The sequence below is a fragment of the Mytilus galloprovincialis genome, chromosome 1, assembly GCF_965363235.1.
Source record: "Mytilus galloprovincialis chromosome 1, xbMytGall1.hap1.1, whole genome shotgun sequence".
Classification (NCBI taxonomy): domain Eukaryota; kingdom Metazoa; phylum Mollusca; class Bivalvia; order Mytilida; family Mytilidae; genus Mytilus; species Mytilus galloprovincialis.
Window position 1 is genome coordinate 847,393 of NC_134838.1, and position 19,098 is coordinate 866,490.

General features: G+C 34.5%; 1 protein-coding gene across 4 annotated transcripts in view; it reads left to right on the forward strand.

Annotated features, from left to right (window-relative positions):
- The window catches only part of LOC143062770 (ATP-binding cassette sub-family C member 5-like), a 93,130-nt gene that overhangs the window by 54,727 nt on the left and 19,305 nt on the right, over positions 1 to 19,098 (forward strand). For all 4 annotated transcript variants that reach the window (XM_076234559.1, XM_076234551.1, XM_076234574.1 and 1 more), the window contains 3 exons: positions 7,122 to 7,325; positions 10,896 to 11,034; positions 11,485 to 11,622. In XM_076234559.1, the coding sequence (XP_076090674.1) occupies positions 7,122 to 7,325; positions 10,896 to 11,034; positions 11,485 to 11,622 (481 nt within the window). The remainder of the gene's footprint in view (positions 1 to 7,121; positions 7,326 to 10,895; positions 11,035 to 11,484; positions 11,623 to 19,098) is intronic.

Here is a 19,098-nt window from a genome sequence, read left to right on the forward strand (position 1 = left end):
CTAATAGGGTCATTTCATCTCTAATTACACATTGTTACCACCAGAGACATGAACACAAGTGGAAATCCTTTTCTAAAAGGTGCAACGTACAACAAACGTATTTAAAGCGAGTAAGTAACGAATAGGTAACGAATAGGTAACAGGGTATTAACCGAGCGCTGGAACGGGTACATGCACGCTAATAGGGTCATTTCATCTCTAAGAACACATTGTTACCACCAGAGACATGAACACAATTGAAAATCCTTTTCTAAAAAGTGCAACGTACAACAAACGTATATAAAGCGAATAAGTAACGAATAGGTAACAGGGTATTAACCGAGAGCTGGAACGGGTACATATGCGCTAATAGGGTAATTTCATCTCTAAGAACACATTGTTACCACCAGAGACATGAACACAATTGAAAATCCTTTTCTAAAAGGTGCAACGTACAACAAACGTATTATAAGTGAATAGGTAACGAATAGGTAACGAATAGGTAACAGGGTATTTACCGAGCGCTGGAACGGGTACATGCATGCTAATAAGGTCATTTCATCTCTAATTACACATTGTTACCACCAGAGACATGAACACAAGTGAAAATCCTTTTTCTAAAAGGTTCAACGTACAACAAACGTATTATAAGTGAATAGGTAACGAATAGGTAACGAATAGGTAACAGGGTATTTACCGAGCGCTGGAACGGGTACATGCATGCTAATAAGGTCATTTCATCTCTAATTACACATTGTTACCACCAGAGACATGAACACAAGTGAAAATCCTTTTTCTAAAAGGTGCAACGTACAAAAAACGTATTATAAGTGAATAGGTAATGAATAGGTAACAGGGTATTAACCGAGCGCTGGAACGGGTACATGCACGCTAATAGGGTCATTTCATCTCTAAGAACACATTGTTACCACCAGAGACATGAACACAATTGAAAATCCTTTTCTAAAAAGTGCAACGTACAACAAACGTATATAAAGCGAATAAGTAACGAATAGGTAACAGGGTATTAACCGAGAGCTGGAACGGGTACATATGCGCTAATAGGGTAATTTCATCTCTAAGAACACATTGTTACCACCAGAGACATGAACACAATTGAAAATCCTTTTCTAAAAGGTGCAACGTACAACAAACGTATTATAAGTGAATAGGTAACGAATAGGTAACGAATAGGTAACAGGGTATTTACCGAGCGCTGGAACGGGTACATGCATGCTAATAAGGTCATTTCATCTCTAATTACACATTGTTACCACCAGAGACATGAACACAAGTGAAAATCCTTTTTCTAAAAGGTTCAACGTACAACAAACGTATTATAAGTGAATAGGTAACGAATAGGTAACGAATAGGTAACAGGGTATTTACCGAGCGCTGGAACGGGTACATGCATGCTAATAGGGTCATTTCATCTCTAATTACACATTGTTACCACCAGAGACATGAACACAAGTGAAAATCCTTTTTCTAAAAGGTGCAACGTACAACAAACGTATTATAAGTGAATAGGTAACGAATAGGTAACGAATAGGTAACAGGGTATTAACCGAGCGCTGGAACGGGTACATGCGCTCTAATAGGGTCATTTCTTCTCTAAGAACACATTGTTACCACCAGAGACATGAACACAATTAAAAAACGATTTATTTCAAGGTGCAACGTATACTTACCCCGCGCATTAAAAGCGAATAAGGAACGAATAAGTAACAGGGTATTATCCGAGCGCTGGAACGGGTACATATGCGCTTATAGAGTTATATCACCTCTAAGAACCCAAATCTACCACCAGAGACAACAAAACAATTGAAAATCATGTTTTAAAAGGTGCAACGTATGATACACGTATTATAAATGAATTATAAGCGAGTGATGGAACGAATTAAACAAGGTAATAGCATGCTCTGAAACGATGTTCACCCTGCTAACATGTTTAACCCCACCACATTATGTTAGTATGTGCCTGTCCCTAGACAAGAGCCTGAAATTAAGTAGTTATCGTTTGTGTTTGTGTTACATATTTGTTTTCCGTTATTTTTTTGTATATGAAATACGGCCGTTAGTTTTGTTGTTTGAATTGTTTGAAATTGTCATATCTGGGCCTTTTATAGGTGACTACACGGTTTGGGCTATGCTCATTGTTGAAGGCCGTACATTGACCTATAGTTGATAGTTTCTGTGTCATTTTGGTCTATTGTGGGTTGTTGTCTCATTGGCAATTATACCACATCTTTTTTTTTTATGCAAGCGCTAACACGGTGATTTCATCCCTTCGAACCAAGATCCATCTTCAAACATACGGACATAAAGCAGTTAAAAGGTAGAACGTATAAAAAATCAAATAAGGAACAAATGAGTATCGAACATAAAGTAAAAGGATCGGTTGAGCACAAACACATATAAATAGGTCATTAAAAGATCATTTTACCTCAACAAATTTAGAACTAGTACCAGATATAAGAGTATAAACAACAAGAAGTAATTGTAAAAGGATGCTGTTACGAAGTCTCCCAAACAAAGCTCCCATAACTCGCAATTCATATGGTCCCATGTTCATTTGATTTGATGTTTTGTCCCATACAAGAATACATATGGCTTACTGGTGGGGATCTCCACCATTTACAAGTATTCAAACAGGAGGGGGTGGTGGTCCCCAGGGACTTTACCTACATTTCATTTTATTTGTTTTATTGTCCCCTACAAGAATATATAGTGTTTAGGGGTGGGGATGTTGACCGTTTACAAGTTTTCAAACAAGAGGGGGTGGGATGACCCCCTCAGGACTTCCCTTTTATCTCATTTTATTTGTTTTATTGTCCCCTACAAGAACATATATGGTTTAGGGGTGGGGATCAGGACCATTTACAAGATAATAGTACATTCTCAAATTGAACGGGGTGGGGTGACCCAAGGAACTTCCACTTAATTTCATTTGATTAGTTTTATTGTCTCTTACAAGAATATATAGTTTAGGGGTGGGGATGTTGACCGTTTACAAGTTTTCAAACAAGAGGGGGTGGGATGACCCCCTAGGGACTTTCCTTTTATTTCATTTCATTTGTTTTATTGTCCCCTACAAGAATATATATGGTTTAGGGGTGGGGATCTGGACCATTTACAAGATAATAGTATATTCTCAAATTGAACGGGGTGGGGGTGACTCCCAGGAACTTCCATTTAATTTCATTTGATTAGTTTTATTGTCCCTTACAAGAATATATATAGTTTAGGGGTGGGGATGTTGACCGTTTATAAGTTTTCAAACAAGAGGGGGTGGGATGACCCCCTAGGGACTTTTCTTTTCTTTCATTTTATTTGTTTTATTGTCCCCTACAAGAAAATATATGGTTTAGGGGTGGGGATCTGGACCATTTACAAGATAATAGTACATTCTCAAATTGAACGGGGTGGGGGTGACCCCCGGGAACTTCCATTTAATTTCATTTGATTAGTTTTATTGTCCCCTACAAGAATATATATAGTTTAGGGGTGGGGATCTGGACCGTTTACAAGATAATAGCACATTCTAAAATTGAACGGGGTGGGGATGACCCCCGGGGACTTCCATTTAATTTCATTTGATTTGTTTTATCGTCCTATTCAAGAACATATATGGTTTAGGGGTGGGGATGTGGACCGTTTACAAGATAATAGTACATTCTCAAATTGAACGGGGTGGGGGTGACCCCCAGCAACTTTTATTTAATTTCATTTGATTAGTTTTATTGTCCCATACAAGAATATATATGGTTTAGGGGTGGGGATCTGGACCGTTTACAAGTTAAAAGCATATTCTCGAATTGAAGGGGTAGGGATGACCCCCCCCCCCAGGGACTCCCCTATATTTCATGTGATTTGTTTTATTGTCCTTTAATCATTTCTGAAGACTGCATGTATCTATCACTTACAGTTTTCAAGTTATATTCATTTGAAAATTTTAGAAAATAAAATCCCGTAGGGTTCTATAGTAAACCCCTCCCTTCTTTCTGCCCCCCAAAAATACCCCTTAATAGAACCCAATGCACAAATGAGCGATTGATGGCTCACCTAGACATATTAGTCTAACATTTTATGAAACCCTAAGTAAATCTGACAAGTAGTTTTGGAGAAATGCTGCGGACAAGTTCATTTTTAAAGTGGCGGAAGAAGAAGAGGAAGAAGAGGAAGAAGAAGAATGATAACTAGATTTGCCATTGCAAGCAATAGCGGATGGCACCCTTCCCACATTGCCACTAAACTGCTGCCATTTTGAAAATTTAAAACAGTATTTACACATAAATACATTACAACATAATTGTTTGTAAATTTTTTAGACAGTATTGAGCATTTTTTTAGTTTTTCACATTTTTGCAGTTTCCATGGCAACGGCGGCCATTTTGGAAATTCCAAACTCCAAAGTCTTATCTTTACTTACCGTTTACCATTCATAATGAATTTCGTTTAATTTGGTGCATTTTGAGATTTTTTAACATTTGTGCTGTTTCCATGGTAACGGTGTTCATTTCGAAAATTCCAACAGCAGTTTCAACATTGACTAATATGCTATGTTATATATTCGTGAAATTTATTTCAGTTTGATCTTATATTCCTTAAGAAAATGCTGCTTTGATGTTTTTTCCCATAGGACCAATGTTAAACATTTCCCACGTTTCCATGGCAATGGCAGCCATTTTGAAAATTCCAAGTACTGCTGGTGCCTCAAGGCACCACTGCCAACATTTACATTAAGTTTCAAGAGGTTGCCTCTTATAACGAAAGATTTAGAATTTTGATTTTTTTTTACATTTTTGCAATTTCCATGGTAACGGCGGCCATTTTTTACCATTCCAATGTCTCTTGCACAACTTCACATGGCGGTTCATATTATGGTATAGTTCCATCAACATTGGTCTGACCAATTCCGAGAAATAGCATGGACAAAATGTGTGGAAGAATAAAAATAATAAAAAGAAAAAAAAGAAACGTACAATAACAAGATGTCACCCCAACTCCGTTGAGGGTGCCATAATTAATTAAAAAGGGGGAAGGATATTAAAACTCGAATAAGTAACGAATAGGTAACGATAGGGAATAGGGAACAAGTAACGAATAGGTAACGAATAGGGAATAGGGAATAGGTAACGAATAGGTAACGAATAGGGAATAGGGAATAGGTAACGAATAGGTAACGAATAGGGAATAGGGAATAGGTAACGAATAGGTAACGAATAGGGAATAGGGAATAGGTAACGAATAGGTAACGAATAGGGAATAGGGAATAGGTAACGAATAGGGAATAGGGAATAGGTAACCAACTTGACGTCCATCTGTATATTTCGTTGTCATTGAGTCTCTTGTGAAGAGTTTTCTCGTTGGAAATCATACCACATCTTTTTTTACATCTTGTGGAGAGTTGTCTCATTGGAAATCATACCATATCTTGTTTACATCTTGTGGAGAGTTGTCTCATTGGTAATCATACCACATCTTTTTTACATATTGTGGAGAGTTGTCTCATTGGAAATCATACCACATCTTTTTTACATCTTGTGGAGAGTTGTCTCATTGGAAATTATACCACATCTTCTTATTTGTATGAGCTTAGCTTATAGTTTGCTAGCACTTTCAGCAATTAGAGTTAATAGTTTTACCAACACTAGATCAATTAGAGTTCCGACACTAGATCAGTTAGAGTTAATAGTTTTACCGACACTAGATCAATTAGAGTTAATAGTTCTACCGACACTAGATCAGTTAGAGTTAATAGTTCTACCGACAATAGATCAGTTAGAGTTAATAGTTCTACCGACACTAGATCAGTTAGAGTTAATAGTTTTACCGACATTAGATCAGTTATAATTAATAGTTTTACCGACACTAGATCAGTTAGAGTTAATAGTTTTACCGACACTAGATCAGTTAGAGTTAGTAGTTTTACCGACACTAGATCAGTTAGAGTTAATAGTTTTACCGACACTAGATCAGTTAGAGATAGTAGTTTTACCTACACTAGATCAATTAGAGTTAATAGTTCTACCGACACTAGATCAGTTAGAGTTAATAGTTCTACTGATACTAGATCAGTTAGAGTTAGAAGTGTTACCGACACTAGATCAGTTAGAGTTAATAACTTTACCGACACTAGATCAGTTAGAGTTAATAGTTTTACCGACACTAAATCAGTTAGAGTTAATAGTTCTACCGACACTCGATCAGTAAGAGTAAATAGTTTTACCGACACTAGATCAGTTAGATTTAAAAGTTCTACCGACACTAGATCAGTTAGAATTAATAGTTTTACCGACACTAGATCAATTAGAGTTAATAGTTCTACCGACACTAGATCAGTTAGAGTTAATAGTTTTACCGACACTAGATCAATTAGAGTTAATAGTTCTACCGACACTAGATCAGTTAGAGTTAATAGTTCTACCGACACTAGATCAGTTAGAGTTCATAGTTTTACCGACACTAGATCAGTTAGATTTAAAAGTTCTACCGACACTAGATCAGTTAGAGTTAATAGTTTTACCGACATTAAATCAGTTAGAGTTAATAGTTTTACCGACACTAGATCAGTTTGTACCGAGATATAACGTCATCAGACTATTAGGGAGCTACCATTTGATTTTTATGGGGGGACTAGGATGAAATTTGAAAAAAATAGGCAGGACAGGAGTTTTGAGTAAAAAAAAAAGGCAGGATGAGACACTTTGCAAAAAAAAAAAGGCAGGATGACAATTTAGGTAAAAAAAGTCAGGATAAACTAATAAAAAAAAGGCAGGACCGAATAGAGTGAAAAATAAAAAGGCAGGACAGAGATTACAACTAAAAAAAAATGCAGGACAAAATTTTTCATCCTAGCCCCCCCATAAAAATCAAATGGTAGCTCCCTTATGCGTATGGGTTTGGAATTTTATGGTTTAATAAACAGTTTATTTGGGTTTTTTTTTTCTGTTTGAATCATTGGTACTTGGCAATTCATAGACATAATTTGAAATTTTCTTCAAATAAACTCATAGCTTCATAAATATGTAACAACGACTACAAGTGCTAACGACTTTACATGTAATACTTTGTGGTTGTTTTTTTTTTTTGGATTTTTTTCAACTATATCTCTATATATGAAGTATATTTCTTTTCAGATAGGTGACAGGGGAATAAATCTGAGCGGAGGACAGAAACAACGTGTAAGTCTTGCTAGAGCTGTATATAGTGACAGTGATATTTATCTTCTAGATGATCCGTTGTCTGCAGTTGATGTTCATGTTGGAAAGCATCTGTTTAATGAATGCATAAAAAAGAAGCTTTGTGGGAAGACCATTATTCTGGTTACGCATCAATTACAGGTTAGTGTATTTCAATTTGTATGACAAATTCAGTGTTTTTGTTTGTTTTTGTTTTTATGCCCCACCTACGATAGTAGAGGGCATTATGTTTTCTGGTCTGTGCCTCCGTTCGACCGTCCGCTTCAGGTTAAAGTTTTTGGTCAAGGTAGTTTTTGAAGAAGTTGAAGTCCAATCAACTTGAAACTTAGTACACTTGTTCCCCATGATATGATCTTTCTAATTTTAGTGCCAAATTATAGTTTTGACCCCAATTTCATGGTCCACTGAACATAGAAAATGATAGTGCGAAGTTCAGGTTAAAGTTTTTGGTCAAGGTAGTTTTTGATGAAGTTAAAGTTACATCAACTTGAAACTTAGTACACATGTGCCCTATGATATGATCTTTCTAATTTTAATTCCAAATTAAAGTTTTTACCCCAATTTCACGGTCCACTGACATAGAAAATGATAGTGCGAGTGGGGCATTCGTGTACTATGGACACATTCTTGTTGTCTATTACCTCGAACGTAATATAATCAATGGAACATTAGACGAGTCGGTAAAAGTTGAAGCGTTCATTTTTAAGTGTAGTAAGTACTTGATAAATTGCATGCATATATTGGTGATTTTGAATCTGTTCGAATTTTTCTACCCTATATACCACTTTGCCTCATATTCTTATTAAGAAACAATTCACATCCCAAACTGGGCATTTAAAAAGTCAGAATGCGAGTACATATGTTCAAACTCTTTTAGGTCGTTTTTTAGTAGCAATAAACAAAAGAACTATGTCAATTGGACATGCTTTGATACTATACATGCGCTTGAATGTTTACTTGATAACATTTGTGTTAGCTTTGGAGATTCCGTATATCGTCAAGTTATTGGAATACCAATTGGGACTAACTGTGCACCACTTATTGCGGACCTGTTTTTGTATTGTTATGAGTTTCAATTTATGACTAAAATTAGCAAAGACCCATCGAAACAACATTTGATACATAAATTTAACAATACGTTTAGATATTTGGATGATATATTGGCTCTCAATAATGACGATATCAGCATGTATACTAAAGAAATTTATCTTGTTGAACTTAAATAAAGCTAATACTAACAATGACCACTGCCCTTTCCTCGATCTTGATATCTATATAATTAACGGGAAGCTTAATACAAAAATTTATGATAATAGTTATCAAAGGTACCAGGATTATAATTTAGTACGCCAGACGCGCGTTTCGTCTACATAAGACTCATCATTGACGCTCATATCATAATATTCATAAAGCCAAACAAGTACAAAGTTGAAGAGCATTGAGGATCCAAAATTCCAAAAAGTTGTGCCAAATACGATAAAAGAGATGATTTTTTCATTTCCTATCGTTAATTATCCATTCTTAGATGGTGACGTTCCATTGTCACCATCTTATGGTGTTTGTATATCTCAACTTGAACGATTCGATCGTGAATGTAACAACGTATAAGATTTTAACGAGAGAAATTTATGTATCACCGAAAAATTATTACACCAGGGTTTTTCACACATGCAGACATCTTATACGTTCAGATATTTCACATCCAATATTTTATGGTAATATTCTTTACAAAGCACAAAAATGTCAGTATTCACCTTATTAAGAAGAGATATAGTTACGAAACTGTTATCAGGTCATTAAAGATTGCATATTTTGGCTTTAATATTGATTCACTTATAGGGTCTTTGCATCGGAACTAAACACATTTATTTAAAGACAGTTGTTGGCATGACACGGTTTATGTTTTTCTCGTATATTTTATGATAATATGATACTAAACCCCTAGCGGGAGGAATTGAGCCTGATATTCATATGATGAAGACATAATCTTTCAATCAGTTTAATTGAGGTCTGGAGCTGGCATGTCAGTTAACTGCTAGTAGTCTGTTGTTATTTATGTATTATTGTCATTTTATTTATCTTCTTTTGTGAACTGAATTTTAATGTGCGTATTGTTATGCGTTTACTTTTCTACATTGACTTGAGTATAGGGGGAGGGTTGACATCTCATAAACCCCGCCGCAATTTTGCGCCTGTCCCAAGTCAGGAACTTCTGGCCTTTGTTAGTCTTGTATGATTTTTAATTTTAGTTTCTTGTGTATGATTCGGAGTTTAGTATGACGTCCATTATCACTGTACTAGTATACATATTTTTTAAGGGGCCAGCTGAAGGACGCCTACGGGTGCGGGAGTTTCTCGCTACATTGAAGACCCATTGGTGACCTTCGGCTGTTGTCTGCTTAGTGGTCGGTTTGTTGTCGCTTTGACACATTCCCCATTTCCTTTCTCAATTTTATACTTTGATAGAGTATGATAACATAAATAGAATGTACAATTTTCAAAATATGGAAATATGTTCAGTTCTGAATGATAATATCATTATTCTTTATAATCAATTGATCTAAAAATTGATATTGAAAATAAGATTTCTCGTTTTAAATTACCATGTGCGGGTGTCCAATTAACAAATAGATATAGGAAGATGTGGTATAATAACAATTTATAAAAGTAAACCATTACAAGTCAAGGTACGGCCTTCAACACGGAGCCTTGGCTCACACAAGGGCCCCAAAAATTAGTAATGTAAAACTATTCAAACAGGAAAACTAACGGTTAAATCTATATAAAAATGTCTTGCAGTTCCAAAACTTTCGCATGATATGAAGTTGTTGCTTCTATATATCTAGCTTTTCAATCAATTTAAATCATATTGAGTACCATGATACATCATTGTTGACCAGATAAAAAAAACACCATTAAGTATTGTAGAAACATGAATTTTCTTGGGGTTAAAATTTCGTGTTTTTTCTCAACATAAGATTTCTTCGGGATTTAATTTCATGGTTTCCAGTTAACCCGAATTAGACTATTTACCGGCTTTGTATAAGCAACACGACGGGTGCCACATGTGGAGCAGGATCTGCTTACCCTTCCTGATATCACCCCTAGTTTTTGGTGGGGTTTGTGTTGCTTATTGTTTAGTTTTATATGTTTTGTCATGTGTACTCTTGTATGTCTGTCTTTTTTTATTTTTAGCCATGGCTTTGTCAGTTTATTTTCGATTTATGAGTTTGACTGTCCTTCTGGTATCTTTCATCTCTCTTTCACATGTTCATGGAGGTTTTAATTTCGTGGATATATTCTTTCGACGAAATAAACGAAATTAGATGCTTCACAAAAATTTCTGCTTACTAGTATACAGTATGTAAGATAAAAAATGAAAAACTAGCTACGATACTTGAAATTAGTTCATTTTTATGACAGGTGTTGTAAATTTGAAAGTTGCATTCCAGAATTTATACGTTTAACTACAAATATACATTACACTTCAAAGATGATTTTTCTATTCTATTCTGGTCACTACAATTACCTCGATTAAGTTCGATCAAAATCAGGCTTGATGGAACTATTATTTGTCACTGATGAGTCTTTTGATGACAGGTTTTATTTACAGGTTTTAAAACAATATCAGCTAGATAGTATTTGAAAGTTTATAATGGTAAATTAGTTTTTTATATACTTATGCCCTTAAGCTTTAGCAGTTTGTTTCAGTATCTACAATTCTGTGACGAAATAGTTGTTATAGAAAATGGAAAAATAACCGAGAGAGGACATCATGAAGAATTGAATCAGATTGGTGATGGATACTACAAATCCATGATAGAGAAATATCACCGTATAGAGCAAAATGGTATGTAAAATCATCATTATCATAATTCAATAATATAATCTAAGTATTTTCCTAACTTACAAGTGATTGAATTAGAAAACAATAACAATGAACCATTGTTGTATTTAAAGTAGACTATTCCTTTCAGATTATTTACTTATTCTGAGCATGGTTTACTAGTAAAATAGCAAAATATTTCAGTTTTTCAGTTTTTTAACATCAAATGTTGATGTTAATCTCATTTTTAAAAACTCCTAGAAAAAAGTTAAACAGATTTAGTTAAAAGAAAAGCAAAAACAGATTGATAATTAAAAAAAAAAAAAACAGTAAAAAAACATTAAGGAAAAAGTATGATACAGATTGATTTCATAGACATATATTATCAGACAATAAAGATTAACACTGTCAGATAACCTATGCAACACAGGCGAATCATTTCAAAATTGAATAGGGTTTCTTGCATAATTTAAGACATTACCTCTCCTAATGATATTACAATGGAAGATTCAAAGAAAGACGAACTAACAGTAGACAGTGAGGAAAAAGAAGATGAGCCAGACAAACAACCAACTGAATCTGACGATAACAAGACCAATGATAGGGAGAAAGGTAGGACTCTCAGTACCTTGGTGAAGGCAACTTTATCATTTTGTCATTTAAATGCTTTGCGTTTTCCACGATTATTTTTGTTACAGTTGAGGAATGTCCCTCAATTTAGTTTGTAAACCGGATTTGTTTTCTTTCAATCGGTATGACTTTGAGCAGCTATATACTCCTGTTGGCTATATTTAACAAATATTCAAATATCCAAGGGTGTTGATAAGTCGTTATCCTAAGGCTATTTTTATCTGTAGACTTAGCTTTCATTTTTTATTACCATGCATTGTCAAGCTTGGTAACTCATAATTGTTTCTCAGTAACTCAATGTACGATGCTGTCCCATACTGAACCTTCTGACCTTGTTTGTTTACATTCAAATTTCAAGGGCTTCAAAATCACGTGATGTCAAATCGTTCTACCCAATAAAATTGCACTACTGTCAATTAGGGGATATTTCAGTCTACGGTAATTACGTTATTTCTTTGTGGGATATTGCTTTAAGATAGTTTGCACTAATTTGAGGTTTTATTCAACAGGAAACCTCATTTTTTGCCATCCCTTTCGACATCAATGGAATATTGTATGAATATTTACCTACAGTCATAATGGTCAGAATATCGATCTTTTTATAATAGATAAAAAAAAAATGTATGAAAAATAAATGTAAATTGTTTTTTATTAACCTACTCTATATTCCAGTACAAAATTATGGCATGGACATCGTTTTTTCATATAGTTTTCCTTTCATTTTGGTTGGGCTTTTTTCGCGGGAAAATCGCGAAAGACGTAAGGAGCATGTCATTTCGAAATTCTTGAAAAATACGATTTGCTGACCTGTATTGCCTGCCACAAGATTGATAATGCTGAATGGAATGTACACAAAGCAATGGAGGCCGGAAGTGGGATTTTGTGAAGTTCTAGAATGTTTTTAGACATTCGGAAGTCGGGATTGAAACAGGCATTCGAAAATTGGCATTTTTTGGCAATAACTGAGAACAACAATAAAAACTTACCTTTAGAAAATTTTTTTTATTCAAAAGTGCAGAAACAACGTATTCTGCACTGTTTTTCTACGCCGGAAGTAGCGTAGTTACGTCAGTGCGTAGTTTCCCTGTGTGTTAAATTCAAACACAAATACCTAACGAACTGACAAGATGACCGATTTAATTTATACTACGGTAGGATATCTCATTGCAGATTTCAGAATGATCAACAAGAAAAATAAATAAAAACAATAATCTTAATATTTTAAACGTTTGATTTTCTTTGATTTACCTTTAACAGGTATGTAGAAGTTTTAAGACAAAATAAGGACTTGACCAATTCGCAAAATTCATGAAATGACTAACCTTGCCCTAGGGAGTTTAAACCTTAGTTTCTTAATAATTTATGAATTTCAATAAATAAAATTTGATATATAAGATAAGATAAGATAAGATAAGATAAATTTTATTTTCCAAATTCTGTCCCCAGGTTGGCATATACACATAACATATATAATTGATACAACATACAGTATTTTACATAACATTATGAAATACACTATTGAAATTAAGTCATACAGGTATTATTTGTTAAATAAAAAAAAGTATTAAAGAGTTGCTACTTCAGAGATGTGGCAAACTTTTTTTATTTATTTATTTACAAGATTGATTGTTTATATAAATATACAATGTTAATTTCCATTGTTTAACGCAAGCGTACATTTTAGATAAATAAATTGAATGAAAACTACGGTTCCTTATTTGTGCATTGTGATTAAAAATTCGTATGTATCATTATTTTCATTTGTTTACAACTCTGTCTTGTATTGTTCTGGTCGTACTATTGCAAACATTAAGTTTCATGACTGTATCATGTGTTTCCATCAGTTTACCATAGAACTATCACATGGTTAGGTGTGAAATTAATGGTAAACCCTAGTTTTAGTGCTTACCGTTTTAATTTATTGACATCACTGCACGATTCGATTCTCAATTGATAGTGGTAAGATAATCGTTGCGAAGAATCCTGTTAAACTTTTGTGAAAAACGGTTTTAGTTTTGCAGTGTTGCGAGAGTTTATGTTCTATTTTGAAGGCAATTGTAGTGACCTGCAATACAAGTACCGTTCCATTGAGTATTGTTATATGTCGTGTGTTTCTGTCTCTGACCTAGGTTTTCTGTATTTGGCAGGTGTAGTGTATCATGACATAAGACATTGTTACGTGTACCATGATGAACTTTCGTGCATGACTGCTGTGTATATTTTTGACATGAAACTATTGACCAGAATATGACTTTTTGACTCTTGACATATGCACGTTGGGTATGTCATCGGGATACAGTGTGTATATTACATTGACCTCAAAATATAATTTTCAATTGACCTTGCTACTGAATATGTGGCATGTAGATGTATTGTCATAAGATGGTGAGTCTAGTGGCAATAGAAACTTCATGTCAGCTTGACATTTGGCCTCTATGTACAACTTGTATATTTTCACGGGGGGGTCTCTTCCTATATAAAGGTATATACATATGTGCCGCTGGAATGGGTCCCTTTTTTGATCCGTCAAATATATCAATGGGGTGCAATTTTACCGAGGAAATATATCAATAGGTAGTAATTGACCGATTGTGATATATCAATGGGTCATAAATATATGAATGGGTTATGATTTCGCTGTGAAATATATGTATAGGTAGGGATTTCACAATTATTCAATATATGAATGGGGGGTGTTTTTAAAATCCCAGCTGCACACCTGTACCCAAAATCCCATGTTGAGACCCCCCCGTGTATATTTTGTTTGAATTAAATGAAGAAATTGTCTGATTGGCACTCATACCACATCTTATTATATCTATTTTAGATATAAAGATATATTTGTTAGTTTTGTGTAGCACGACTACCCTTTCCTCAAAATCTGCTTTGTGGTTTTTTTTTTATAAGGAACTCTTGACCAGACTATGACTTTTTGACTCTTGACCTCTGCATACGGGGTGTGTCTCTTAGTATGATTACTTTGACGACAAGTCAGGAGTCTCTGTTGTTTGTTGATCTTGTATGTTTTTAATTGTAAGTTCAGTTTTATGTTTTGGAGTTTGAACTAGTACACACTTTGTTTATAGGCCATCTGAAGCCCGCCTCCGGTCGAGGGATTTTCACGCTTTGTCGAAGACCCATTGGGGCCTTCGACTGCTTTCTGCTCTTTTGTCATTTTACTGTCTCTTTTACACATTCCACATTTTCATTCTCAATTTTTAAGAATGTTAGGTTCAAATGAAAACTAAATCCTTTAATTTCCGTGAAAAATTTGAGTGGGTCTCATTGGGATCTAAGCGTGACGCGGGGTTGCTGACTTTTTGTAAGCGTTACACGTGAAAGTCAAATTATTGTGCCGTGAAAACGGGAATTGAAGTCTAGCAGGACACGGGAATTTACAAAAAAATGAGAATTGCTTACGTACATAGTGTAAGCGGGATACGGGAATCTGACAAAAACAGTAAGCGGGATCCGAGATCAGAACCCCAAGACCCCTTTAGAGAGAAAATTTACTGCTTTAGTACAGTTGTGATAGGTAATGCAAAATTTTTTAATCATTTTACCTTAGATTTCATTTCATTTCATGGACATGCAGATATAGATAGTCTGTTTTTGCATCTCAAAAATTCACACAGAAGGTATACGCATATCAATAAACAGAATTCAATGCAAAGAACCTTTAAAGTACACTTAGACGGAGAGCCCAATCTAGTGAAACACTTTGTTATGCTGGTCACATGTAACTTGAAATATCGTTATCTGTAACCAAATTGCACCGAGATCCTGAAAAAAATATACATGTTAATTCTAGAAGTAGCATTTAATGGACGTAAATAAGCTGTTTACTTAAATAAATGTAAAATATGTCAATGAGCCAAAGATGCCCCTGCTTGTGAAAAAACACCAGTAAACTTCCACATATAGATGCAGGATTTACGTTATTTTGACCGTTTAGTGACTATAAGCATTATGAATAAGATTCAAAATATTTGGTTAAGGCAAACTGAAGTTGAAGAACGGTAACAACATATTTAACATTTTCCTATCTTAAGGCTCTATGTTGACATTTGTATCATTGGTACTCATACCACATCTTCTTACATATAATGACTCATGAGCAGTAAAAGTGATGCCACCCAATATTGAACTTCATAGATCTGTGTTATAGGGTAATAAGCATTGCGTGTAAGATTTTTAACTTTTGATTGAGTAACACTTATTTAAGAGAACGGAAACGAAAAATTCAGCATTTTCTGTGTTTTTATAGGGACACGAATTCTCATAAACGGTAAAAGTGACGCTACCAAATTTAAAAAAAATTATTTTGTGTTGTGTGGTACTAAGCATTGTCCCAGGTTAGGGGGTTGTGGGGATCCCGCCTTATTCGGTATGTATGTGCTTGTCGCATGTCAGGAACCTGTAATTCAGTGTTTGTAGTTTGTTTATGTGTTACATATTTGTTTTTCGTTCATAAATTAGTCCGTTTCTATTCTCGTTTGGATTGTTTTACATTGTCATTTCGGTGCCTTCTATAGGTGACTATGAGGTATGACCTTTGCTCATTGTTGAAGACCGTATTGGGACCTATAGTTGTTAATTCCTGTGTCATCTGATCTCTTGTGGAGATTTCTCATTGGCACTCAAGCTATATTAGGTAAAAGGTGGGGATCCCGTTAACAAATTTAACCCCGCCTTATTATGTATGTATTTGCCTGTCCAAAGTCAGGAGCCTGTAATTCAGTGATTGTCGTTTGTTTATGTGTTACATATTTTTTTTTTTTTTTACATAAATTAGGCCGTTAGTTCTCTCGTTTGAATTGTTTTACATTGTCATTTCGTAGCCTTTTATAGCTGACTATTGTGTACGGACTTTGCTCATTGTTGAAGGCCGTATGGTGACCTATAGTTGTTATTTTTTTAGTCATTTGGTCTCTTGTGGAGAGTTCTCATTGACACTCATGCCACATTTTCTTTTTTATATTGTGTATTAGTTTTGCAGTATTTCCCAATATTGGTTGAAGTAAAGTTAGGAGAACGGGACTCATTTTTTGGGATGTTCGGGAAGGACGGACTAGGGTAACACCTTATGCTTCTTCACTATGGTACCAACACAGAAGTTCTGACTATTGTGCTGGTAATACTCATCCCACTAGCACTGTCATTAACACACACACATGCACACAATTTTATTATAAAAATATTTAATCTTAATTTTGATTTCTTTTTTTTTTGGGGGGGGGGGGGGCCGATTGATTATATGAATCTCCTTCACAAGGAGTCTCAAATTTGACAAATTTATTGTACATTATTATTTTTATAGCTTATTTTTCAACTAATTTTAAAGCTTACAAACTTTTAAAATAACATTAACAGTACCAATTTTCCTATACCAGATGCGCATTTCGACAATACATGTCTCTTCAGTGATGCTCGTGGCCACAATATTTGAAATCCAAAGCTTATATAAAAGATGAAGAGCTATAATCCAAAAGTTCCAAAAAGTATAGCCAAATCTGTGAAAGGAATCAGAGCTTTGCATGAGGGAGATACATTCCTTAATTTATAATAATTTCTAACATTTTGTAACAGCAAATTTTAATAACACAAAAAAATCCGTATTTTCATGCCAGTACCGAAGTACTGGCTACTGGGCTGGTGATACCCTCGGGGACTAACAGTCCACCAGCAGAGGCATCGGCCCAGTGGTAGTTATAAAATTAACGATAATAACTATTAACAATTCTTTTTATATGTCTTTCAACATTTTGTTTTGAACAAAACGAATTGTTACATATACTTCACATGTATTTCTATCAAATCTGGCATTATTACAAAGCCAATTAAATAAAATTCAGTCGAACTTGAAAATATATATGCAATCATTCAAATATATATGAAAGTCGTTAACTGGTCAAGTGGCTAGATCCACATATCGTCGGCCAATTGAACGACATGTCGTTTTAAAACTTCTAGAAATATTAACGGAAATAAGGGGTGAGTAATGAAAAATAAATGAAAACAGAACGATTGAATTAAATAAAAGGATGTTCTATATACTGTATATTTCGGTTTATTTTTAAAATCTATACGATGCTTTAATTATTTTTATCTAGTTTCCTAATGAAAATAATTAAAAAGAGAAGATAAATACCTTACAGCTTCCTTTACCGCCGATACTGAAATGTTTAATGTTATAAAACAATTTTAGCGTCTTTGACCTACTTTATCTTTTTATTCGGATACTTTCGGTTATCTTGTCCAAGTTCAACGGGAACATTAGAATGATCTAGAATAGAACCCAGATGGAACCAAGAAGTTGGGTTGCTATAACCAAACAACCCGGATGTTGAACCAGTTACCATGGTTTCGAACCAAAGAACCAAGGTTCAGAACCAAAAAACCCAGATGAACCAAGGTTTAGAACCAGAGTGCCCGGATAGAACCTAATTGCATTCAGAATTCTCTTGACTTTTTATACCTTCAACGTATTTTCCAAATCATTTATTTATTTAGTATAGAATGAAATTCAAAACAGTGTGGCTGTGGCCATTGATTGACACATTAAATTCATCCATTGACTGGGACAATTTACGTGAACGTTTGTCTGTAACGACCAATGTTCACGACGTACCTACGATAGACATTTAAACTGTGGGGTCACCAAAGGTTTCTTAACGCCTTTAATTATAAAATAATTCGAAAAATTAATCAGGAATAACCTTTATGTTTTGATTTATATAATTGATATAAATCAAAACATCATGTTATTTCTGATTAATTTTTCGAATTACTTTATTAAGGTGTTGAGAACCTTTGGTGACCCCATAGTTTAAGTGTTTTTAAAAAGTACATAGTGAGCAGTGGTCGTTACATACAAACGTTCACCTAAATTGTCCCAGTCAATGGATGAATTTAATGTGTCAATCAATGGCCACAGCCACACTGTTTTGAATTTCATTCTATTTATATATAACTTATTTTTTTTTTTTTTTTTTTTTTTTTCGTCACTAGATTTTATAATATTTGCTGATAAAGATATAAATATAAATGATTGTTTAGCTGCAACAGACACAAAAGGACGATGCTCTAGAATTGTGATCTTAAAAGCTCTAACAATCTTCCTCGTATTTGATGCAGAAAAAACAAACACAAACGTAAAAAGTTCATGTATATTCAAAGCAAATAAAATATGCTGCAGTAACAGGTATTGAGAATAGTGTAGGTTTCCCTACTGCAACAGACACCAAGGGACGGTACTCAAGGAGCTGTGGTATTTACATAGTCCTCCTCGTGTCTGAAGCAGACAAGAAAGCCACATAATTAACAATTTTTCGAAATAAATTTGCATGCAGGAATTTCTCGCTGCATGTTGGTGACCTTCTGCTGTTGTCTGTTCTATGGTGGGGTTGTTGTCTCTTTGACACATTCCTTATTTCCATCCTAAACTTTATTTGTGAG